The 22,998-nt window shown below is 52.6% G+C and overlaps 1 protein-coding gene across 1 annotated transcript in view; it reads left to right on the top strand.

Annotated features, from left to right (window-relative positions):
- Positions 1–22,998, top strand: part of RAB11FIP3 (RAB11 family interacting protein 3) — an 80,033-nt gene that overhangs the window by 47,251 nt on the left and 9,784 nt on the right. The window contains exons 3-7 of the mRNA XM_032425592.1: positions 1,624–1,715; positions 8,653–8,864; positions 12,455–12,604; positions 18,140–18,175; positions 22,593–22,686. Coding sequence (XP_032281483.1) covers positions 1,624–1,715; positions 8,653–8,864; positions 12,455–12,604; positions 18,140–18,175; positions 22,593–22,686 — 584 coding nt within the window. The remainder of the gene's footprint in view (positions 1–1,623; positions 1,716–8,652; positions 8,865–12,454; positions 12,605–18,139; positions 18,176–22,592; positions 22,687–22,998) is intronic.

Raw genomic sequence — 22,998 nt, 5'->3', positions numbered from 1 at the left:
ATTGAGTAAGTAACTGACATATTTTAAATAAGTAATTCCTATGATCTGTTTTCTGCTCACAACACTGACACCCAGTGTGTGGGTTTTCATCACCAAGTGGTTCTCCAGCTCTCTGGGGACACCAGCTGGGTGTCCTACAATTTAATTTGCTCCGACACCAGCTGTCCGGAGTTCACGAAGACCCCACTTCAGGTGCCTAGGCCACCCACACTTCTGTCTGACCTGGCAGTGAACCCAGGGTCCCCAGTACCCCTTCTCAGGTTTGATAATTTGCTCTAATGGCTCATAGAACCCAGGGAGACACTTTACTTACCATTAGCAGTTTATTTAAAAGGTTACAAATGAACAGCCAGATGAGGTATATAGGGTGAGGTCTGGAAGCGTCTGGAATGCAGGGGCTTCCGTCCCCGTGGAGTTTGGGATGCACCACCTTCCTGGCATGTTGATGTGTTCACTACCTGGAAGCTCTCGGAACCCCTTCGTTTTGGGTTTTTTTGGAAGGATCCATTGGTCGTTGGTGATGGGCTTGGTGTCCAGCCTTCTAATCACATGTAAGGTCCCCTGGCCGCTAGCCCCTGAGCTCCAAGAGTCACCTGGGTGGTGTGAACCCCGGTGAGGCTGAAAGGGGCTTGTTATGAACCACAGCAGATGCTCCTCTCAGCCCCGACACTCAGGAAATTTCCAGGAGCTGGGACGAGGAGCACATAAATGTTTCTTCTTATGTGGAGGTGACACAACTTAAGGAAACACAGGCGTCTTCCATCGCTCACTTGCTCCCTGGAATGTCTTGCGCCCGAACAGTGCTCAGGAGACCGTGGAAGCAGCGCCTCCTGCAGGAGAAGGGCCTGCTGCTGTTGAGAACTGAGTGTGTTGGAGAAGTGACGTCTCTCTTGCTGACGTCAGACTTACGGTCTGCCCGTTGTGAAGGGATAGCGTTTTCTTTAAAATTTTCCGTATTATGAAATAAAACATTTATTGCAGAAGATAAAGTTAAGCAAAAACAAAGGAAATAAAAACTGCCAGTGAGCCCAGCACCCAGGATGAGGTGCTGTTTTGGTCTGTTTCATCGTACTTACACCTCCCCAAACACACCCAAAGTCTTAAAAAATTTAAGTCTGATACCTAATACTTTTTAAAGCCCACGAACAGTGTAACAGGCTTGAGGTCTTGCTCCTTCTCTTTACGATGCTGTTGGGGGTTTAATTAATTAATTAAATGGTTTTATTTATTTATTTTAGAGAGAGTTGGAGTGGGGAGGGGTAAAGGGAGAAGAGAATCTCCAGCAGACTTCCCGCTGAGCAGGGAGCCTGATGTAGGACTTGATCCCAGGACCCTGGGATCATGACTTGAGCTGAAACTGAGAGTCAGACACTTAACCAACTGTGTCCCCCAGGCGCCCCAATGCCATCAGGGTTTTTAAAGAAACAAACATTTTATCATTCGGCCTCCATGCCACCTCTGGAGGGGGGACCTGCTTTCCTGTGTGAGCCATGCTGCTTTCTCCCCCGGGCTTCTCCTGGGCTGTCCGGAGGCCCTGCTCGCATTTACCACTGTGGCGCCTTGTCCCCTGGGCTCTGGGGATGCTCTGGGTTCCCTGCTGAGCACGGGTCTTCTCTCCTGCAGAGTCCGATGGCCAGCTGTGCGGGGTCGCACCTGCCCAGGACGAGGAGCCGCCTGCCTGCCCTGATGAGTTCGACGACTTCGTTACCTTTGAGGCAAGTGGTTCTCACTGAGGGGATGAGAGGGAGTTTGACGTGACATGTCTTCCTTTATGCTTTCTGAGTCCTGCTCCACGTAGTGGTGCCCGGGCTAGTGGTGCAGGAAGTGCCGTGGAGGGCAGGGCCAGGCCCACCCTGCAGGCCTGCGCACTCGGCTGGGAGCTCTGGGGGCTCGTGGCTCGGGCAGGAGGTCAGCAGCTGTGTGCTGTGCTGCTGCTCACCGGAGGCCATGGCACGGCCTCTTGGGGCCTGTTGTCAGCAGAGGGATGGGCTGGGCTGCTAGGGCTCTCCAGTGGTGTTGCTGTCACCTTCTGCCAGGCTGCCAAGCAAAGCCAGAGCGGGGGATGTGCTGTGAAGTTCTCGCTTTACCAAATTTCAGATCATTTTCTGGGTTTAGGGACTTCTAACACCTCATGCTCCTTTGCCACCTGCCCTGACGGTTGCTGTGGTTACCTGGTGTCACCTATAAGTGCGGGTGTTTTGTTCTCTGCATGGCAGGGAGGAGGTCTGTGAGCACAGCCACAAGACGGGCCGCACAACTGTGTCCCACCAGTGGAGAGGTGGGCAGGTGCCGGGATAGCCCAGGTGGCTGGACGTGGAAATTTGCTTATTAAAAATATACATCAGAAACTCCGGAGCACCCAAAGAGCTGTTGCCCAGCGAGGGGTGCAGGGAACAGTGCTGGGCTGTGATGCGGTGGCCGTGAGCCTTGGCGCCTTGGTAAAATGGTGGTTGCACGAGGCAGCTTCCCAAAGTCCACAGGAGTTCACTACTTTCTCTGGGGTCTTGTGTCCCGGCTCCGAGGGGCTGCTTTAGGCATTGGTCAGCCCTCAGATAACGTGGGTTCACTTTCTGACTGTCACTTCTGATGGCACAGGCCTCTGGGCCACTGGGGAGGATTCAGCACTCACAGCTTTGTCCTGAAGTACCAGCCGGGTCTGAGCCCCCCAGGGGCAGGGACCACCCTGCCTTGCATCCTGTTTAGCAGGATTGGTGTGTTTGTTCTGTGTGTATGTGACCTGGGGGTGCCAGGGCCTGTCTGGGCGTTGGAGGCCAGGTGCCAACTGGGGCACGTGCTGGCTGCAGGCCTGTGTGGCTGGGTGAGGGGCTGCAGGCGTGCAGGACTCTGATGTGTCACCTGTCACATGAACTGCCAGACCCTGTGGTGGGGAGAGGCTGCTTACCTCACCGGAGCAGGGCCGGCTCCCTTTGCACAAGGTGTACTTTGACACACCTCGGATTTTCCAGGAATGCACCTTAGATCCCGGGAGTCCTTCTTTCCTTGTTTGGAGCATCTGGGGGGTCGCGACACTTATGCAGACACTTGTGCAGTGAGCCTCAGACCTTTATATCACCTTCCAGCAGAGCCAGACCTGAGCATCTGCATTAGCATCTTCCACTCCGTCCCTTGCTCAGGTTTCTACTAGGGCGTTATATCAATTTCTCACACTTTATGTGGAGGTGGGTATAGTGGGTTGAATGGTAGTCTCCCGAAAGATATGATCACTCGGAACCTGTGAACGTGACCTTATTTGGAGAAAGGGTCTTTGCAGATGTAATTAAGTTGAGGGTTTTGAGATGAGATCCTGCTGGGTAGTAGGCTGGGCCCTGAATCCAATGACAGGTGTTCTTAGGAGGAGGAGACACACAGGAGCCACGGAGGCTGGAGGGACGGAGCCACGTGCCCGGGGCTGCCTGGGGCCACCAGGAGCCTCCTCTGGAGCCTTAGGAAGAGTTCAACCTTGCTGACACCTCCAGAACCAAGAGAATCCGTTTCTGTTGTTTCAGCCACCCAGTTTGTGGTAGTTTGGCAGCCTAGGACACTAACACAGGGAGTTTGTTACTCAGGGTAGTGAAAGGCATCAACACCTTTTGTACTTAAAGAGCTCGTTTGGCCCAAAAGTGTGGGAGCCTCTGAGGCTGGGGCTGCTTCCTGAACCCTGGGCAGAGTGGGCAGGGGGTCCTATCTGACTCTGGCCCCCTCCTATCCTCTGTGCTGGTCTTGCCGCCTGTGTGTGCCCTTGGGGGTTCTGGCTCCCACCTTGCTCATGTCACCTTCAGAAGGCACAGTGGGAACCGATGTTTCAAAGAATGCAAAAGGGATGCTTCTGATTTTTTCTTTCCCCCAGAAAGGAGGAAACATTTCTTTTTACGTTTTTTGTTGTTACTTTTGAAAAATAATTAATACTTTATATTTGAGCAGTTTTAGCTTTTCAGAAAATGGAGCAGATAGTACAGAGAGTTCCCATTCTTCCCCCCTCCCCGCCCCCCATCCCCCTGACACACATAGTCACAGTTTTCTCCATCATGAATGTCTTGTATTAATTAGTGTGGTACATTTGTTATACTTGATGATCCAGTATTGATGTATTGTTGTTAACAAAAGTCCATAGTTTACATTAGGGGTCTCTCTTGGTGTTAATGCATTCTGTGGGGGTTTTTTTGATTAGAAATTTTTTTTTGAAGATTTTATTTATTTATTTGAGAGAGAGAGAGAGACCACGAGTGGGGTGGGGTGGGGTGGAGAGAGGCAGAGGGAGAGGGAGAAGTAGACTCCCCGCTGAGCAGGGAGCCCGATGCGGGACTTGATCCCAGAACCCTGGGATCATGACCTGAGCCGAAGGCAGACACTTCACCAACTGAGCCACCCAGGCACCCCATGCATTCTGTGGGTTTTAACAAATGTACAAAGTTATGTGTTCACCATGTAGTATCACACAGAGGAGTTTCATTGCCTTCAGCACCCTCAGCTCCCTGGATTCATCCCGCTTTCCCCGCTAGCACCTGGCAGCAGCTGATCTTCTGCTATCTGCATAGTTTGGCTTTTCCAGAATGTCACAGAGTTGGAATCCAATGTGTGGCTTTTGCTGACGGGCTTCTGTTGCTTAGTAATGTGCATTTAAGGCTCTTCCATGTCTTTTTATGCTTTTTACGATCTTTAGATGTAACTTTCAGGGGATTGGAACCAGGTACTGCGAAACTTATAGAAAGATGTTCTTTTAAAAAATCTTGCACATCCTATAATCTCAAAGTTCAATAAAAATATGAGTGGAGAATATGTGCATTACACCCAGATATCCCATTTGGAGACCCTCTGCTGGCGATCTTCAGCGATAAATAAGCCTTGTGCTGACTTCCTGGCCGGACACACAATAGTGTGGGGCAGTTCACTACTGGACTGCTCCTGGGTTCTCCTCTGCTTCCTGTTGGCTCCTTGCTTGAGACACCTTCTGGGAGAGTTACTGATGTGGCCTTTCTGAGAAGAGGGGGACGGGGTGAGGACTAAGTAAGATTTGTCACATTCATTGGAATGCAGAGGGGGAGGGTGGAGTGCCCAAGGCCCCTGCAGCGTGCAGGGGTGAGCTCATCTGTCAGGGTTTCTGGAAGGGCAATGGGAGGGTCACAGAGAACAGACACAAACAGAAATGATAAGAATTGTCCCGCTGTGCCTCCTCTTTTCCTCCCTCCTTCTCTCACCGAGGCCTCTAGAGGACAGAGCTGCCTTAATAAAATGATGGAGACTGTGTCTTTTGTGCAAACTGTTACAACAGAGGTTTGAAAATCAAGAAAAAAAGCCACTGTTTTGCGGTCTGTTAAAAACCCAACAGGGACATTTCCTGAACTTTGCCCCCCTTCCCTGGTCAGCATAGCAGGAGGATTAATGGAGCATGTCTGGGAGCAGGTTAAACTTTTTCCAAGGTGTGATGTACCTTCAGGTGAGCACACAGGTTTTGCTGAAACCTCAGCAAACTAGCAAATAGAAGGCCGCGAGGTTAGTTGCAAGAAGCTACGCCTGGTCTAGACAGCAATCCCCAGTGTTTGCGATACTGTGGGGAGGGCATCCCCAAGAGCCGGTGTATGGAGCCGGGTGAGGCCCGTTGAGGCTGTCCGGGCTCGCGCCCGAGGGTGAGGGGAGCAGTTGGTGTCCCTCAGAGGGACCATGACCTGGGCAGTGAGGATACCGGGCAGCGTTGGCCACACCGGTGTCCGTGTCCATCAGCAGGTCCTTTGTTCACCGGTGAAGGTAATAGTAACATGTGGCAGAGTTTTCCAGATGCACTTTGATTTTCCAATGAGTTCATCTTAACGTCTGCAACTTGTAAGTATTTTGAAAGACGATAGCATAGATTTGTGGGCTTCTGGGCAAAGTTGGGTCCTGTGTGGTGGCAAATAGAAGCTGATGGGCCGGGTATGTGAGCTGGTCCTGTGTCTTGTGTAGGCTACGGGGGAGGTGCTCTGCGGTGATCTTTGCCTCTCATGGAAGGCAGATGTTTAGCCAACTGCTCTGGAAAACTGCCTGGCTTCCTGACACTTACTCAGGGCAGATCCTGGGGGTGAGCAGCTCCTGATCCCCTCAGGCTGCTCACTGCTTGGCACCCCCACCAGGTGTCTGAGTGGTCGGAGTAGCGGTGTGGGGACGGGACCTCCAGGGTACTGTTTCTTTATAATTTGAGGCAAACAAGGTGCAAGTGCGACCTCGAAGAGCCTTTAGCGGCGTGGGAAGCAGTGCTCGTGTGTGTGACTCTCCTTCCATGTGGGAGGGGTGAGGAGATGAAGGTGCGGGAGTTGCCTAGAACGGAGTGTGTGTGCCCGACCTGCGGCAGTTGGTGTTGTGCGGCGTCTGTCTCACGGTTTCTGTGTCAGCGGAGGGTGACTTCCACCCTGAACTGTCCTGTCCAAGCTCCAAGGAGGGTTTGGACTGCAGCCCTGGCCTCAGCTGCACGAGTCTTGTGAGCTCCTCGCAGGTGAAATAAGCAGGCCCGAGTGCCTGGACCTCCTTCCCTTCCTGGGAAAAAAGGCACAGCTCCATGCTGAGTTGGCCTGCCCTTGCACACGCTAAGTTGTCTGTCAGGGGCCTGGGGTCCCTGCCGGCCAGGGGGGAGCATTGTGCTATTTCAGAGGTGTTAGTTGGCTCTTTAAAAAGCTGACCTCAAGAGTTCAGTTCTGTTCCCTATAGGAAATCATCAGGGTCCCCAGTCAGTGTCTTCGGGGCCCTCGATGGGCCTGCTAGGTGAGGTTTGGGGTGTGTGGGACTCGCCTGCTTCCTGGGTCTGAGGACTGAGCGGTTGAGGAAGGGAGGGCTGCATGGGACTTCCTTGCAGACAAGGAGTGGCGGGGTGGCGCAGTCTTCCTCCTGTCCTTGGGTGACTCTCGGACAGCACCCCTGTGTGAGTGTGCAGTGCCGTCTGGGCAGCAAACCCGCAGCCACCCCTCAGCAGACATCAGGAACCAGCTGTGGATTTTGTGCCTGCTCTGTTGTGCTTCCTCCGCGGGCCCAGCCCCTGACCTTCGGATGCCTGCCTACCTCACCGTCCGTCTCTGCCCATGGTGCCCACAGCTCGAGCACAGGGCCAGCCCTGAGCCCGGCAGGAAGTGATACCTGCTAAGTGATGATGAGCCTCTGAAAGTGATTTCTTGGCTTCATAATTTGAAGGGCGGGTTTTTTAGGGGTTCCTCAGTTGCCTTAGATCCAAGTGGAAGGACAGGAGACGCCCACCCTCCAAGTGGAAGGACAGGAGACGCAGTGCATTACCTATGCTTCCAAGGGAAAACCCTTGGAAGCATAGGTAATGCACTGCGTCTCCTGTCCTTCCACTTTATTCTGGCTGCACACACAGCTGGGACTGTGACCCCACAGTCTTCCAGGTTTCTTTCCGTACCTGCCTGTGTGGTCTCTTAATCTCAGTTTTGCAGATGAGGCGACAGGGTTTGGAGTGGTTGGGACCCCATTGTGGGGTCACTGGGCTGGTGGATGGTGGGTGGAGGATGGACCCTGGCCTGTCATTGGCGCACTAGGATCCCTCCTGCTTGGCCTGGGCCCTTCGTGCGTCTTCGATGGTGCGAGGCGCCGTGGGGGTGCGGCCATGAGAGGCCCTCAGAGTTAGTGGAGGACCAGTGACTTTTTGTTACCATAGCACTTCTGAGCACACTGTCCTCTGGTGACATCAGAATGACAGGACAGAGTGCACCTTTTCCAACTACTTTTCTGGAATATTACTTGTTCTCAAGTTGTTAACCTCGGATTCTTTTGAGCATGAAATGTTGGCTACTTACCCTAATCAATGCAATTGCATTGTAATTAAAGCTGAGATGATAAATTGAAAATGGCCTGTTGAATGAATCTTTGGGTTTACGTCGTTTGCACTGTGCTGCATGCTCGGCCATGTGCTGGGCGCTGGGTCCAGAAAAGTGAAAACAAAGATAGGTTTTGTGGAAAGTAGACCTTTAACCAGTGACTGTAATGGATTGGTCAATAATCGATGAGTTAGTATTTTGAGGTTAGACCACGTAATTGAACTTCAAAGCAGTAGCCTGAACATACATAACGGATATTGATGGTGACTTTTTAATTAGCATGTTGTTTTTTTTTTTAAGATTTTATTTATTTATTTGACAGAGAGAGACACAGCGAGAGAGGGAACACAAGCAGGGGGAGTGGGAGAGGGAGAAGCAGGCCTCCCGCGGAGCAGGGAGCCCGATGCGGGGCTTGATCCCAGGACCCTGGGATCATGACCTGAGCCGAAAGCAGACGCTTAACAACTGAGCCACCCAGGCGCCCCGAATTAGCATGTTCTTATACTATTCTTTGGATAGAAGTAATTCCCATGCTGGTAGCCACAGCATGGGTGGCCACACTGGGATTTATCCTATGGTGCTGGGATGCCTTCTGTCTGTTTTAGGTACACTCACGTAACTAACTTTCAGAATTGTCTATAGTTTTTCTGCTTTGGAACATGTGTTTCCATTTTTAAAGATAATGGATTGTTTTGTTAAGCTAATGTTTCTGCTTAGAGGTGCGGTTGGGACCCTGCCTGAGGCTGTCTCTCCACGTGGTCTCTTCAATGCCTGCAGTAGGGCACTGTGTGGGGCATCGGGGTTTACGGACACGTGGTCATTTTAGGGTATGGGACTGACCCCTGGCACTCTCTCCTAGGCCAACGAGGTGACAGACAGCGCATACATGGGGTCTGAGAGCACCTACAGTGAGTGTGAGACCTTCACCGACGAGGACACGAGCACCCTGGTGCACCCTGAGCTGCAGACCGAAGGGGATGCGGACAGCGCCGGTGGCTCAGCTGTGCCCTCCGAGTGCCTGGACGCCATGGAGGATCCCGGCCAGGGCGCTCTGCTGCTCCTCCCGGGCAGGTCTGTACCCTGGGTATTGTTCCTAAGACACCGAGTGGCTGTGTCCTGTGGGCAGATGGGGTTTGTGGAGGGGTTGGTGTCCGAGAGTGGTGCGGAATCCTTGTGGGACCTGGGAAGAATGTGGACCCTCCAGCGTGGCCTGGAGTCCTGCTGTGAGCCCACGCCCGCTGTCCTGAGCCGTCCGTCAGCCACAGCTGACCGCCTTGCGAGGAGATGCTCCTCCTGCTGGCAACAAATAACCCTGGTTGTACACGTGGCATAACTTCCTTGGCTGTAGAGAGAAACTTGATCCTGGTTTCTCACTGAAGTTCGTAGAAACCAGGGCAGGACACCATATTCAGGCCCCATCTCCCAGCAGGATCTTAGAACCTGCTTGTGTTTACCGCACCCCTACCCAGATCTTCTGTTCCTGTGCCCCGTGCCCCGTGCCCCCTGCCCCTCCTCCAGGTGTCCCCATGTGTTTGAAGACCAGTGGAGGGAGGCAGAAGGTCCGATAGGTGCGGACCTGGGATGCGAGCTTGCACTTTGCCCTGCGCTGGGTGGGAAGCCATCGTGCTTCGCAGCCTTGGAAGTGGTTTGGTTTTATTTCGTGCCACTGGTTTTATTTGATTTCATTGCTCGTTTGGCTGTTGCAGAGTTTTTGTTTCTTCCGCTTTAACTGAAGCATCGGGTAGTGGTATGTGAGTGCGGCCAGGCCGCAGCCTCGCCGGCGCCCTAGCCTGTAATGACAGCTTGTGCCTCAGCCAGAGCGACCACATGGCATCGTGGCCTTTGTACACCTGGCTGCTTTCGCTTAACGTTGTGGCTATTGAGGTTCATCCGAATTTTTGTGCATAGTTGTCCATCGTTTGTTTTACCCTGTTGTGTGAGTGTGCTGTAGCTTTTTAATTCATTGCTGGTGGCCATCAGGGTCGCTGACAGCTTTGGCTATATGAACAAAGCTGCTGCAAACACCATGTGTCTCGCTGGCCTGTTTGTCTCTAGGGCTGGGACAGGGCTGCGTCTGCAGCATGCTTGTTGGGCTGTGGGCCGGGTGCAGACCGGGCTTCTCGTAGGTGCTTGCCTGCCCGCCGCCTGTGGGCTTCTGCAGTGTTGGTGTGGGATGGTTCTTCCTTGCATTTCCCAGATGAGCACTTTTTCTTGCGTTTATTGCCCGTTTGGAGATCTTTTTTGTGAAGTGCCTATTCAAGTCTTTTACCCGTTTGTTTATTGCAGGGGTCTGCAGACTTTCTGCAAAAGACCAGATAATAAATACTTTTTGGCTTGCAGGCCATATGGTCTCAGTGGCTACTACTCAGGCTTTGCTGGTGAAGTGCAGTGTGGTTACGGTTCATGGCTGTATCCCAATTCGACCTTACAGAAACAGGCCATGGGTGTGATTTGGCGTCTCCTGATCTGTTGGGCTGTCGTTTTCTTTTATTTTTTTTTTAAGATTTTATTTATTTATTTGACAGAGAGAGACACAGCGAGAGAGGGAACACAAGTAGGGGGAGTGGGCGAGGGAGAAGCAAGCTCCCCACAGAGCAGGGAGCCCGATGTGGGGCTCGATCCTAGGACCCCCCAGATCATGACCCAAACCGAAGGCGGACGATTAACTGACTGAGCCACCCAGGCGCCCCCTCTGTATTGTTTTAGAAATCTTTGCTTACTTCACATGACTATGATGTTTACTTCTGTTTTCTTTTAAAAGCTTTATTTTTTCACCTTTATATTCAGATCTGTAATCTCTCCATAACTGATTTTTTGTGTGGGGTGTGAGGTTGGGATCATTTCCCAAATGAGTATCCAGTCGACTCAGCCTCAGTTTTGAATAGATTCCTCCTTCCTTCACTGTCTGGTGTCACCTTGGTCCTGTGAGGTGGCTGAGTGTGGGTGGGGCTGGGTCTGGACTGTGCAGTCTGTCTGTTTGTCCATTCTCGATCAGTACCACACAGTCCTTGTACTCCAGCGTGTTGTAGATTGTACTGTCTGTATGTCAGTCCTCCAGGCTGTGTTGGTGCCTTTGGCCCTTTGCCTTTCCCTATGAGTTTTTGAATCAGCTTGTTGGTTTCTGGACAAAGAACTCTACAGGGATTGTGGTTAGAGTTGTACTGGTACAGCTTAATTTGGGGAGAATCAACATCTTCACAGTAAATCAGGTCTTCCAGTCTTTGAACACAGTATTTTGCTCCATTTATTTGTATTTATTTATTTGTTTATTTTCGTTTAAATTTTTTTTTAGAGAGGGAGTGGGGAGGGGAGAGACAGAGGGAGAGAATCTCAAGCAGCCTTCACGCTCAGCACAGAGCCTGACGTGGGCTCGATCTCACGACCCCGAGATCAAGACCTGAGCTGAGATCGAGTTGGACGCTCAACCCACTGAGCCACCCAGGCGCCCTCGTTTATTTATGTGTAACCATATTTACGGATATGCTTCAGAAGATGGTAAGAAGTACGGCGATCATCCCCATTTCAATTCACTCAGGCTTCATTGTTTCTGAAAGCGGGTGCGTGTAGGACCATGGGATTTGTCCTTAGTGGCTTCAGGACTGCTCCGTGGGTGTGTGTGCATTTGTGGGTGGGAAATTGGAACTTGGTCTGAGTGTTGAGCAGCCGTGTTGGTCTGGGGTACTTGCACAGAGACCCATTTCCATCCCTGACTCTGCCTGCGGGGCAGTCACTTGGCTCTCTGAGGCTCCCTTTCCTTTTCTGAAAGGGGCAGCTCTCAGATTCTTGTGTGGATTAGTGGTGAAGAGCTTAATCCAGCCGTGGTGGAGGAGCTGATGACATCACAGCTGTTTTCTGTTGCCCTTGGTGAAGTCCTGGGTCCCCTGACATTGGCTTAGCCTCTGCCATCTCCAGGCATGCCCAAGCATCTAGCCTGGCCCCTTGACCCTGTGCTCTGGAAGGTCGGTATGGAGGAGTGATCTCCCTCTCAGGAGGAGGACAGGTGCTAGCAAGCCCTTTACTTTGCCTGGTTGGACTCTGCTATTCTGAATTTTACATCACAGCAAAAGTCTGCACCCACACTGGCCAGTGGCTGTATGAAGAGGCATGGGGTGCATTTGCTGGAGACATGGGCCTGTGTCTGCGGCTGAATGCATGATGTGTGGGGCTGCTGAGCAAATTGGGATGTGCTGGAAGTGTACAACGAACCCGAGATTTCAAAGACTTGTTACAAAATAAAGAATATAAGGGCGCCTGGGTGGCGTAGTCGGTTGAGCATCTGCCTTCAGCTCAGGTCATGATCCCAGTGTCCTGGGATTGAGTCCTGCATCGGGATCCCTGCTCAATGGGGAGTCCATTTCTCCCTCTAGCTCTTCCCCATGCTCATGCTTCTCTCTCTCTCTGTCAAATAAATAAATAAAATCTTAAAAAAAAAAAACAAAAAAACAAAATAAGGAATATAAGAAATGATATTTTGGGTATGTTGGAATAAGTTAAAATATATTATTAAAATCAACCTGTTCATTTACTTCTTTCTAACACGGCTGCTGGAACATTTTAACTCAAGACACGTGGCTGGTGGCGCGTTCTGCTGGAAGGTACCGTCACACCTGCGGTTCTGGGGCCACAAGTCATAGTGTGTCACTTGTGTTTTGCCTTTGCAGATCCCACCTGCACAGCCAGTCCGTCGTCACGGTGATAGGTGGCGAGGAGCATTTTGAGGACTATGGCGAGGGCAGTGAGGCCGAGCTGTCCCTGGAGACCCTCTGCAATGGGGAGCACGGCTGCAGAGACCCTGCTTTCCCTACCCCCAGGTAACGCAGCCCTGCACTGCGGGTGTGTGTGTGTGCATGTGTGCACATGTGTGTACCCATTTGTGTGTGTAAATGTGTGTGAGGACAGGGGGAGGGAGAGAACATGTAAGTTCTACTCTGAGTAATTTCAGTTATGTAATACAGTGTAGTTACCATGTTTTACATTCAATCCTCGGACCTTATTTCTCTTGTAGCTGCGAGTTTGTACCCTTTGATCAGCCTCTGTGGGAGGCTTTAACATCGCAAATGATTCTTTGGATTCGTTTCCTTATAATTATCAGACGTCCCCAAATTGTCTGGGAAGTTCTGGCTGACTAAGCTGAAGTGCTAGGCCTGAAGGGTGAGACCTTCCCTCATGGAGCTGGATCCTCCCCCCTTGCCTTCCACTTAGGGCCTCACTTGTGTCCACACAAGGGGCCTGTGGCTGGTGACTGGCCCATCTGAGGGCATGCCTGCCTCTCTAGGTGAGGCTCTTGCCTGGCTCAGCACCCGGTCCACGTCAGTTGCCTCTCCCCTTTGTGGCCAGTTCTTGAAACCCTCTCTCTTTGCTGACAGCAGAAGCCGAGTATCTCTGAACCCACATCTGCGAGCCCCTTCCTTTGCCCAGACTGTTGCCCTGGCCCAGAGGACCCCCCAGCCTGGGAGAGGGCCTCTGTGGCAAGTCTGGGAATTGGCATGAGTGACGCGTGTGCGTGCTTTTAGCCGCTCTCCGCTCCACACGCACATCCGTGGTGGTGCTGACGCAGAGGCGGAGGACTGGGCGCTGCTAAACATGTGTCTGTCCAGCTTGGTAATCTTTCTTGTCTGCTTAGTCTGTGCCGCTCACGTGGTCTTCTCACTGTTTTCTGTCTCACGTGTAACTTCTGCACTACCACACCACTGACATTTCCCATCAGCCTGTCTTTACATGGAACTTCCAAACGGGCTTCCAAAAGCCGGCAGGTGTTAACGCTGCCGCAGGGCCATGGCTTTCCTCTTCCTGCAGTAGGTGCCCCGCCAGTGCCCCGAAAGTCCATTGAGATTAGATCACAGGGAGGCAAATAGAATCCGGAGTTTTTAAGGAAGGTCTTAAAAATGACAAAATTATCGGTGATTCCTCATGCACGCACCGTTTTTGAGGCTGGTGGACTTTAGAGCAGTTCTTAAAGTAGCTACAGTACAGGAAGAAACTCCACCTGTGCTTTGCTCTCACACTGATGTGTTTTTGACAAAGGAGAAAGCAGTGTGTCCAGCCATTTACTTGTTAACGAAGGGTTTTTGTTTTACAATAAAGCCCATGGGCCACATCTGTTTCTCTGAGCACCTGACCAGGAAGAGCAGGTGTGTGGCCAAGTCCCCTGCTGCTCGAGCTGGTGTGTGTCACCAGTCCTAGAGGTGACGTTGAGGGAGGTGGGCTCCCAGCGGTCTAAAGGGAAGAGCCAGAATCTTCCCTAGCCTGGTACCCGACAACATGCTTCTGTCCAGACCCTCCACGGAGTCACAGATAACCTGGGGGGCCCTCACTGTCTCCTGAACTGACACTTCTCGTCTCTCTAGCACCGACCCGCTTGCCGCAAAGCTGCACAGCATCCTCACTGATGAGGCTTTTGAGTTTTACTGTAGCCAGTGCCACAAACAAATCAACCGCCTCGAGGATCTTTCTGCTCGCCTGAATGATCTTGAAAAGAATAGGTAACTGAGTAGTGCCTGGCCTTACTCTTTGTTAAGCGGGAGGGAGGGTCTAGTTAACCGCAGTGCCGGCTGGTGGGCCTGGGCCGGGCCGAACTGCAGCTGAAAGGCGAGTGTGCAGGCAGCGGGACCCTTCCTCTGCCCCCAACCCCAACCCCTCCCCGCATGTGCTGAGCCTGTGTTTGGTGCACTCTGCCCCCTTGCTGTGTGTGCATGCCTTAGTCCGAGCCACTGCTTCTGACCCCACGGGAGGGAACTACCTTCACATGCTGTGTGTCCTGCATGAGGAAGTCCGGCGTGTGAAAGAAACAGATACTGTCTCAATCTTACTAAAAGATTTCTTTAACTGAGAGTCACACGAAAGGGCTTTGTGAAATTTTAAAGTAACATTTGGTCTTTAAAAACTGATTTGAGGGCGCCTGGGTGGCTCAGTTGGTTAAGCGACTGCCTTCGGCTCAGGTCATGATCCTGGAGTCATAGGATCGAGTCCCGTATCAGCCTGTCTTTACATGGAAGACCTGTCCTTACATGGAACATCTTTTCTGTGCTGAGAACCTGCCACAGGGCGGCCATAGTCGCCTGGTGGGTCCCTGTGGCTGACAACCCTGCTGTACCTGCTGACCTACCTCTCATTCCAGTGCAGCACGTTTAATGTCTTTAGCCCCTTTCCTTATGTTCTGTGCAACACCCACAACACAGGCTAGACTCCAGCAAATACCCAGTCGAGTGGGGAGGCTTCTTTGTGGCCAGTTGGCAGCTTCAAAGGGGAGTCTGCGGGGAGGTCCCGGTAGTACTGACAAGAACCTAGCCTTCCGGGGAGACTTGGGGGAAATGTGGCATTTAGTGACTTCAAAGACCTGCTGGGTCTATTGCAGGGAAAACCAGTCTTTTATTTTACATAGTGTGTGTTTAGCTGGGTGTTCAGTGCTCCAGGAAGGTCCCGCCACCTGGCTGGGGAGGGGTCTCCTATGCTTCCCATATGGAGATCTGCTGTCCTGCTTAAGTGGGTTCGAGTACAGGAATGCCATGTCTGTATTTGAGAGTTAGCACAAAGACATGTATCTCATCTCTCATTTCTGGAGTGATCTTTTCTGTGCTGAGAACCTGCCACAGGACGGCCATAGTTGCCTCTGCCGGGCCTTTTTTTTTTAAGTCATTTTTTTTTAAGATTTTATTTATTTATTTGAGAGTGAAAGCGAGAGAGATCACAGAGGGAGGGGGAGAAGCAGGCTTCCCGCTGAGCAGGGAGCCCAGTGTGGGGATCGATCCCAGGACCCTGGGATCACGACCTGAGCCGAAGGCAGTCGCTTAACCAACTGAGCCACCCAGGCACCCCCTCTGCCGGGCCTTTTGAGGGGAGCCTGGGACGCGGCTAAGTGTAGATGGCAAGTTCATGGGGCCTTGTGTCCAGTCTCAGCCATTCCCTGAGGAAGACCCTATCGAGGTGGGTTCATATGCCATTAAAATCGTTACTGTAATCACAACACAACTGTTGGGAAATTTCTCCCAAACACTGAGGTTAAGGAGATATAAATCTTGCTTGTTGGTTTCCATGGAATTGCCACAAAATAAATATATTTGGTTTTGGTTTGTGGATGGTAAAACGTGATTCAGTCCGAACTGTGTCTGGAAGGTTTGATGTCAAATATATTTTTTCTTTTTTATTTTTTTTTTAAAGATTTTATTTATTTATTTGACAGAGAGAGACACAGCGAGAGAGGGAACACAAGCAGGGGGAATGGAAGAGGGAGAAGCAGGCTTCCCACGGAGCAGGGAGCCCGATGCGGGGCTCGATCCCAGCACCCTGGGATCATGACCTGAGCCGAAGGCAGACGCTTAACGACTGAGCCACCCAGGCGCCCCTATATTTTTTCTTTTTTAAAGATTTTATTTATTTATTTGAGAGAGACAGCAAGCACAAGCAGGGGGGAGATGAAGAGGGAGAAGCAGGCTCCCCGCTGAGCAGGGAGCCCGATGCGGGGCTTGATCCCAGGACCCTGAGATCGTGACCTGAGCCGAAGGCAGACGCTTTACCGAGTGAGCCACCCAGGCGCCTTGTCAAATATATTTTCTACCCAGTGAACCTCAGAACATGCCTACAGTGATCCTGTTTTCCAGTTACCTGGGAGCCTCTCTGAAAAAATTCATTATGTAGAAATTAACAAGAATATTAAGAAATCAAGAGTAAGAAGGTCTATTTTCCAATTATAAACCTCAAAACTGGACTGGCGGTGCGGTCCCTGCGAGGTCACTGTGTCCCGAGTCCCCCTGCTATTAGGATGAAGTCTGGGGTGTCAGTCGGGGTCCTGCCAGGACAGTAGTGTGAACAAGGAGGGTTTAATAAAGACTGAGTAACCGTAACTGGGGACTGAGTGATGAGGCGCTGGCTGCTGAGAGTGACGGAGGCTCGCCAGAACAGCAGCTTTGAGGGGCAGCCAGCCCACCTGGCCCTGAGGGCCCACCTGCTGCCCGGTGCCTGGCTGCGGCCATGGGCAGCAGATGCCCCCCCTGGTGCCACACCGGCGGGACTTGTTGGGAACCTACCTTCTAGAACTTGATGGAAGTCTGCCCTCTGGCTGCCAGAAAGCCTCACCAGGAGGGGCCTCAGCAGAGACGCTCTGTGGCAGAACTGCCCGTGGAGCTGCGAGGACGCCGCCGGTATACGGGGAGCCGCGGGGCAGGCTCTGGGGTGAGATGGACCAGATGTAGCTGAGCACACGAGGACGTGTGGACACGTGGGGGCCCTCCAGCACCCTCTACTGGTAGAAACTGCAAAGGAAGAATTGGAAAGGGGCCCGGATCCATTTCCACAGAACAAGTAGGAAGGATGAGTGTGGAGGTGGGAGGCCGTAAATCCATAACTGACACAGCACCTGTTTCTCCTCGGATAGAGTTTTCTCCCCAAGCCATGAGGGAGTCGTAGGTGTATCTGAGATAGCACGCTGAAGGGAGGCAGGATGGGGCTGGTTCCCGGTGTTGGGAGGGAGGGCAGCTTCTTGTGGGCTGAGGCCCATAGCTTAGCAGTTACATTGAAAATAAAACTGGGGGCGCCTGGGGAGCTCAGTCGGTGAAGCGTCTGCCTTCAGCTCAGGTCATGATCCGGGGGTCCTGGGATCGAGCTCCACGTTGCACTTCCAACAGGGAGCCTGCTTCTCCCTCTGCCCCATCCCCCCGTGCTCTCTCACACACGCTCTCCATCTGTCTCTCTCTCTCAAATAAGTAAATGAAATCTTAAAACAACAACAACTCTGGACTTGAGAAATGAGAGACAAGGTAAGTTTGGCCTTTTTTGCCACTGCAGACGATTCTATCAGCTGGGCGATATGTGATTGACCGTATTTACTGCCCTAAAGTGGCTGCAGGAAAGTCCTCTAAGTCACTGCCTGGGCAGGATTTTGGACCCTGCGGTTTCAGTGCCTAAGTTAAAGCTGATGACAGAACTTTGCTGACACAGAACAGGCCTGTGTCACAGTTCTTGTGGGGGCCTCTGATGGCCAAGCAGTTGGAGGGTATGCATTTGGGGCATGGCAGTTGCCAGCAGCTCGACCCAGTGCAGCCGACTGGTGGGTGCGGTGCTGAGCTTGACCTCTGAGCTGAGGTCTGGTCGTGGCTCTGTCTGGGATTTCTGTGGGAGTGGAATAATGTGACTTGCTGAGGCCTTGGCAAGGCCCTGAGATTGCTCCCGTGTCCCTGAATGCTTTGCTGAGCAGGCCTTTCTGTGCATGGTGCTGGCCTTGGGGGCAGGCGCTGCATGCCTATGAACATGCCCCCAACCCCGTATCTCTTCAGCCTGAATTTCCTGTTTCCTCCCATTCCTCCCTGTCTGTTCTCTGACATGATTTTCCTGTTTATTTTGATTTTGCACAGTCCAGCGAAACGGCTCTCCAGCAGGAAGGTGGCAAGGTAGGAGACCCGTCGTTATTTACTGAGATGTTCTTCTGAAATGTATCACTGATCATAACTCTTTAAAAACATGTTTGGAAAATACCATTCTCCAAGGTACTTTTTTTTTTTAAATCTTTGGAAATTACTTCTCGTGCTTTGGGACTGAAAATAATTCTCGGGGATGGGTTCTGAAAAGAATCTCCACCGCTGTGAGCAGACCCTGGTTTGTGACGGGGAGGTTTGTGCTGAAAGCTTCTGGCATTGCACCCTTCTTACCAAGTCTTTGCCATAAGGTCCGGGAGGGGCTGGTGGTGTCCCCGTGTGTCTGCTGTCTGCTAGCCCATGGTAGCATCTGCGAGGGTCATGGCAGAGCCCAGGTCTGGGGTCCGGGTCAGCCTCTCCAGCAGCCCTGCTCTTCCCGCCCCCACCGGTTCTCCAAGGTGAGGAGAAGGTGGAGGAGGCATGCCTAAGGCTGAGTTTCTGAAGAATACGCTTTTGTGGCCATTTCTCCACTTTCCAGCATTGGGTCTACCTGTTGGCTTCCTGCAGTGAGAGATGGCAGCGCACACCAGTGCCCTGCCCCTGCCAGGCTGGCTCTGAGGACGGTTTTCGCAGGCTTGTCCGATGACCGCGTCCTTCCCAGGACGCTGCGTAACACTCACTCGCTTCCTTTCTCAGACCAGTGGTCTTCTGGAGTCAGTGATGGCTGTGCTGTGGCTACTCGCCTCGCCTCCTCGCGGCGCCCCTGCAGCTGTCTGGGCGCCACCCCCAGGGCCTCCAGCATTTGCACCCGCTCAGCAGCTGTGGGCGGTGGTCCTGCAGCCCCCGCGTGCGCTCCGGTACTTGTTTCAGGGCTTGTCATTTCACTCCCTGATCCCGTCTTCCATTTTTGGGTTGTTGTTTTTTTTTTAAGGGTTTTATTTATTCATGAGAGACACAGAGAGAGAGAGAGAGTGGGAGAGGCAGAGGGAGAAGCAGACTTCCTGCGGAGCAGGGAGCCCGATGTGGGACTCGATTCCAGGACCCCGGGATCATGACCTGAGCCGAAGGCAGACCCTTAACAACCGAGCAACCAGGCGCCCCCGGAGATACATTTTTGAGACCTTGCTGGGTCCTTTCCTCCCATCCTTTGGCTTGGTGTAGGATTCCCGGTTGGGAACCCCTCGCATGAAAGCTTCGTAGGCACCACTCGGTACCTTCCAGCATTAGGGCTGCTGCTAGAGCCCTGAAGCTTTCTGGTTTTCTTTGCGACCTTTTCTCTGGAAGTTTTTCAGATGTTTTCTCTATCCCTGAAGTTCAGAAACTTTACGATGAGTCTTGTGAGTTCTTCTTCCCATTAATTATGCTGTGCAGAATGACAGACGGACTGTTTGATGTGGGAGTTCCCACCCCTTAGTCCTGGGGACCTTTCTCAAGCTGTTTGACAGCGTTATCCGCCCCTGTCCTCCTTCTGAAACTCCTGGTTGTGGCCCTGACCACCTCATCCTTGCTGCCCCTGTGGCCCTCTGCTCTGGCCCCTCCTCTGACGGGCCACAGGCTCTTCCTCCCCATCTCTTGTCCTTGTCTTTCTTGGTAGAGTTTCCCTTACAGCTGGGGCTGGTGCTTCTGTCCACGGTGCAGTGGTTGCCCACGGCTGCCGCGTGGCCTCTGGCTGGCGTGTGTGCGGACAGGCTCCATGCCGGCTGCCGTCCCAGAGGAACCCTTGCCTGGCTGTCAGGCTTCAGGATCTGGGCTGAGCTGTGTGTTTGCCGCCCGTGGGCCCAGGTGTCTGGCTCCGCCTCTGTGAGGGTGCAGTCTCAGGTGCTGGCCTCTCTGGTCGGCTGCAGCCCTCCTGCCCCTTTCCTACACCTCTTCTCTCGTCTGTGGCCTGTGAACCTTCTGTTTTTCTTTTTCTGTAATCTTAGGGGCCTAGGACCCAGCAGAAGCAGAGGTGAAGGTCATCAACCCTCCTCTGCACTTGTTCTCACCATCCCCCTTGTAGAGGAGCATCCAGACTCCAAGGAACATAATGTTTGTTCCAAACCACACGGTGATTACAAGTTAGCATTGCTTTCCTCCTCCCCACACCCATGTTCCACCCCAGAGACGCTACAGGGGCTGCAACGAGGGAAAGTAAAAGTCTCTGCCCAGCCTCCCACGTCCAGGATGTGGATGGGCCCTGGAGTCCCCGGCCCGTGCTGCCTCAGCTCTCTGCTCTGTCTGCCCGCTTCTTTGAAACACCCTCTGAGAACGTGATCTTCCCTTCACAGATAGGCTTTGGTATGAAAAAGCCCAGTCTGTAGGTATTTATAGTTGCGGTTCACACATGGAGCGTATTCCGCAGTCTGTATGCACACGCACTCATGCACATGCACACACGCACTCATGCACACGCACTCATACATGCACACACTCACATGCACACAGTTGTAATCTGCTGCCATTTTGCACTTAAAACCAGCACTAGAATTCTAAGGGAACTGAAAATAACTGGCACTTTCACTCTTCACGGTGTCTCAGGCCTTTGCATGCGGCACTGTAGCTGGATCGTGGGGTTTGGACCCACCACCTCTGGCCTCTGTGACCTGGCTGTGTGCTTACCCCACGTGGAAGTGGCTGTGGGATCAGTGTGCGTGCAAGGACCTGGAGGCGCCAGTACAGGGCTGGCCTCAGGACATGGTGGGAGGGGGGCACCAGCGGGACCGCCACAGGGCCAAGGGCGCCCACAGGGCAGAAGGCGCTCTGGGGGGTGTATCAGACATCTCCCACAGCCCCCTCTCCTGCTGGGTCTCCCGAGTGGGGGTGGGTTGACGTAAACAAGGCCCTCCCCTTCAGCATGTGCCTAAAGTGGCCACATGCCAGCTGCCACCTTCCTGTCCCATGTTCAGCCCTTGGGAAGTGCTGTGAGCTCCTGGTAGGAGCTCAGGAGGGGGTGACAGACCTTGGACTGTGGCTTCTCTGCAGGGTGGTCTCTGGGTCTGGGGTGGGCAGTTTTCTGCCCTAGGAGTGACATGAGGAGCTCTTGGGGCCAAAGTCATGGGCGTTTAAAAGCAACAACTGGACAAAAACAGGATGACCGTTTGGCTTCAGTGTCTCACCCAGGACACATCCAGGGACTTGTGATCCCCAGGGGTAAAGGTGCCCTTCTTTTTTGTTCCCCTTAGAACATTTCTGGAAAAAATTTAAGAAATGCACAAGCTCAGTCAATACTAAAAAGAAAGTAGAACTTCATACATTTAATAACGTAGAGATCTGCAATGTAATTTTTAATAGCATTTTATTGAATTCTTATTCTGTGTTATATCCTTTTTTTTTTTTTTTTTTTTTTTTTTTTTTAAAGATTTTATTTATTTATTTGAGAGAGAGAATGAGAGAGAGAGCACATGAGAGGGGGGAGGGTCAGAGGGAGAAGCAGACTCCCTGCCGAGCAGGGAGCCCGATGTGGGACTCGATCCAGGGACTCCAGGATCATGACCTGAGCTGAAGGCAGTCGCTTAACCAACTGAGCCACCCAGGCGCCCCTCTGTGTTATATCCTTAACAGGAGCTGTTTATATATAAAATCTCATTTACACCTTGTCATGGCTTTTGATCCCCATTTCATGGGAGAGTAAGGCTCAGGGAGGATGAGTGTCTATCTCAAGGCCACACAGCTCTGAACATCAGGCTGCTGCGTTGGGAGCCTGGGTCGGCACAGGTAGACGTGCTACTGGCACTCTGGGCAAATGATCTGAGAATTTTAAGAGAAAGGAAATTAGAGCTGATACAGTGTCCCCACAGCCAACAAGACTGTCTCTAGGGGGACTGCAAACATGTGTTTGCTGAGCACCTGCGAGGGGGCCAGTAGCTAAGGAGTGAAGGCAGGGGTTTCCACAGGTCCATGGGATTCCTGGGCTGCACAGCACCCGGTGTGGCCCAGGGGGGCAGGGGCCCTGTGGCCCCTGGTGCTGGGCCCTTGGAGCTGTTGCTGCAGAGGATGGTTCATTTCCAAGCTCGACCCCAGGAGAAACTCTGGGTGAGACCCCCGGTCTCTCACTGTTACTGCCACAACGAGTAGGTTTGAAAATCAAGTAGCAAGAGTGCATGTGGGTGACGCTGCGTATGGAAGTCAGGATCCTGAAGTAATGTTTCACGGGCCGTGGCGGAAGACAAGATTATTTCCTATCACAGAGAGGAATGAAGTCATGTTTTATTACCCAGGACAAAGTACTTTCACCCGTTAGCTGCCAGGGAAGGAGGCCGGGAGGTCAGGTTCCAAAGAGCAACGGGGATTCTTTCCAGCCCTTAGGTAACAGCGTCCTGCCGGGACCCCTTTGGTGGAGGCCTGGGCCCGCGCTGCTGGGTTCTGGTTCTCAGGTTGACCTGGAAACCCTCATGTTTACAGAACTCATCGTCTTTTCTGTCTCTGCTCTGCTGAAGGGCCTTCTCTGGACTGGCCTCTTGTTTCTTCTCCACAGGCACCTGCACCAGTCAGGGGCCCTGACCATGGATGCCCTGCAGGACCCTGCCCCAGACCCCGTGGACGGCATGGAAGAGGACATTGCTGATAAGGTCGGCCCCGGGGTGCAGGGCCGGAGGGAAGGCCCCCTACTGATAACACAGCCAGGTCTTAGGGCGCTTGTGGGTGCTGCGGCATCATGGTGCAGGCCACGTGGGGTGAGGGGTTGGGTGAGGGGTGGTAGTGGTGCCATCAGGGGCTAATTAGATCCTCCACCAGTCCTGACATTGTCCAGCAAGTTTCCTAGAGGCCCAGTGGCCATGGGATGGAAGGGAACATTTCCTGGTATGCGCGGAGCGGGAACGGAGAGGTCAGATGTGGGCCCATCCGGGTGCACTGACGCTCAGAGACTCCCTTCACCTGGA

The sequence above is a fragment of the Phoca vitulina genome, unplaced genomic scaffold (assembly GCF_004348235.1).
Source record: "Phoca vitulina isolate PV1807 unplaced genomic scaffold, GSC_HSeal_1.0 scaffold33, whole genome shotgun sequence".
NCBI classification, from domain to species: domain Eukaryota; kingdom Metazoa; phylum Chordata; class Mammalia; order Carnivora; family Phocidae; genus Phoca; species Phoca vitulina.
Note: the sequence above shows the minus strand (reverse complement) of the source record. Positions and strands in the feature narration are given on the sequence as shown.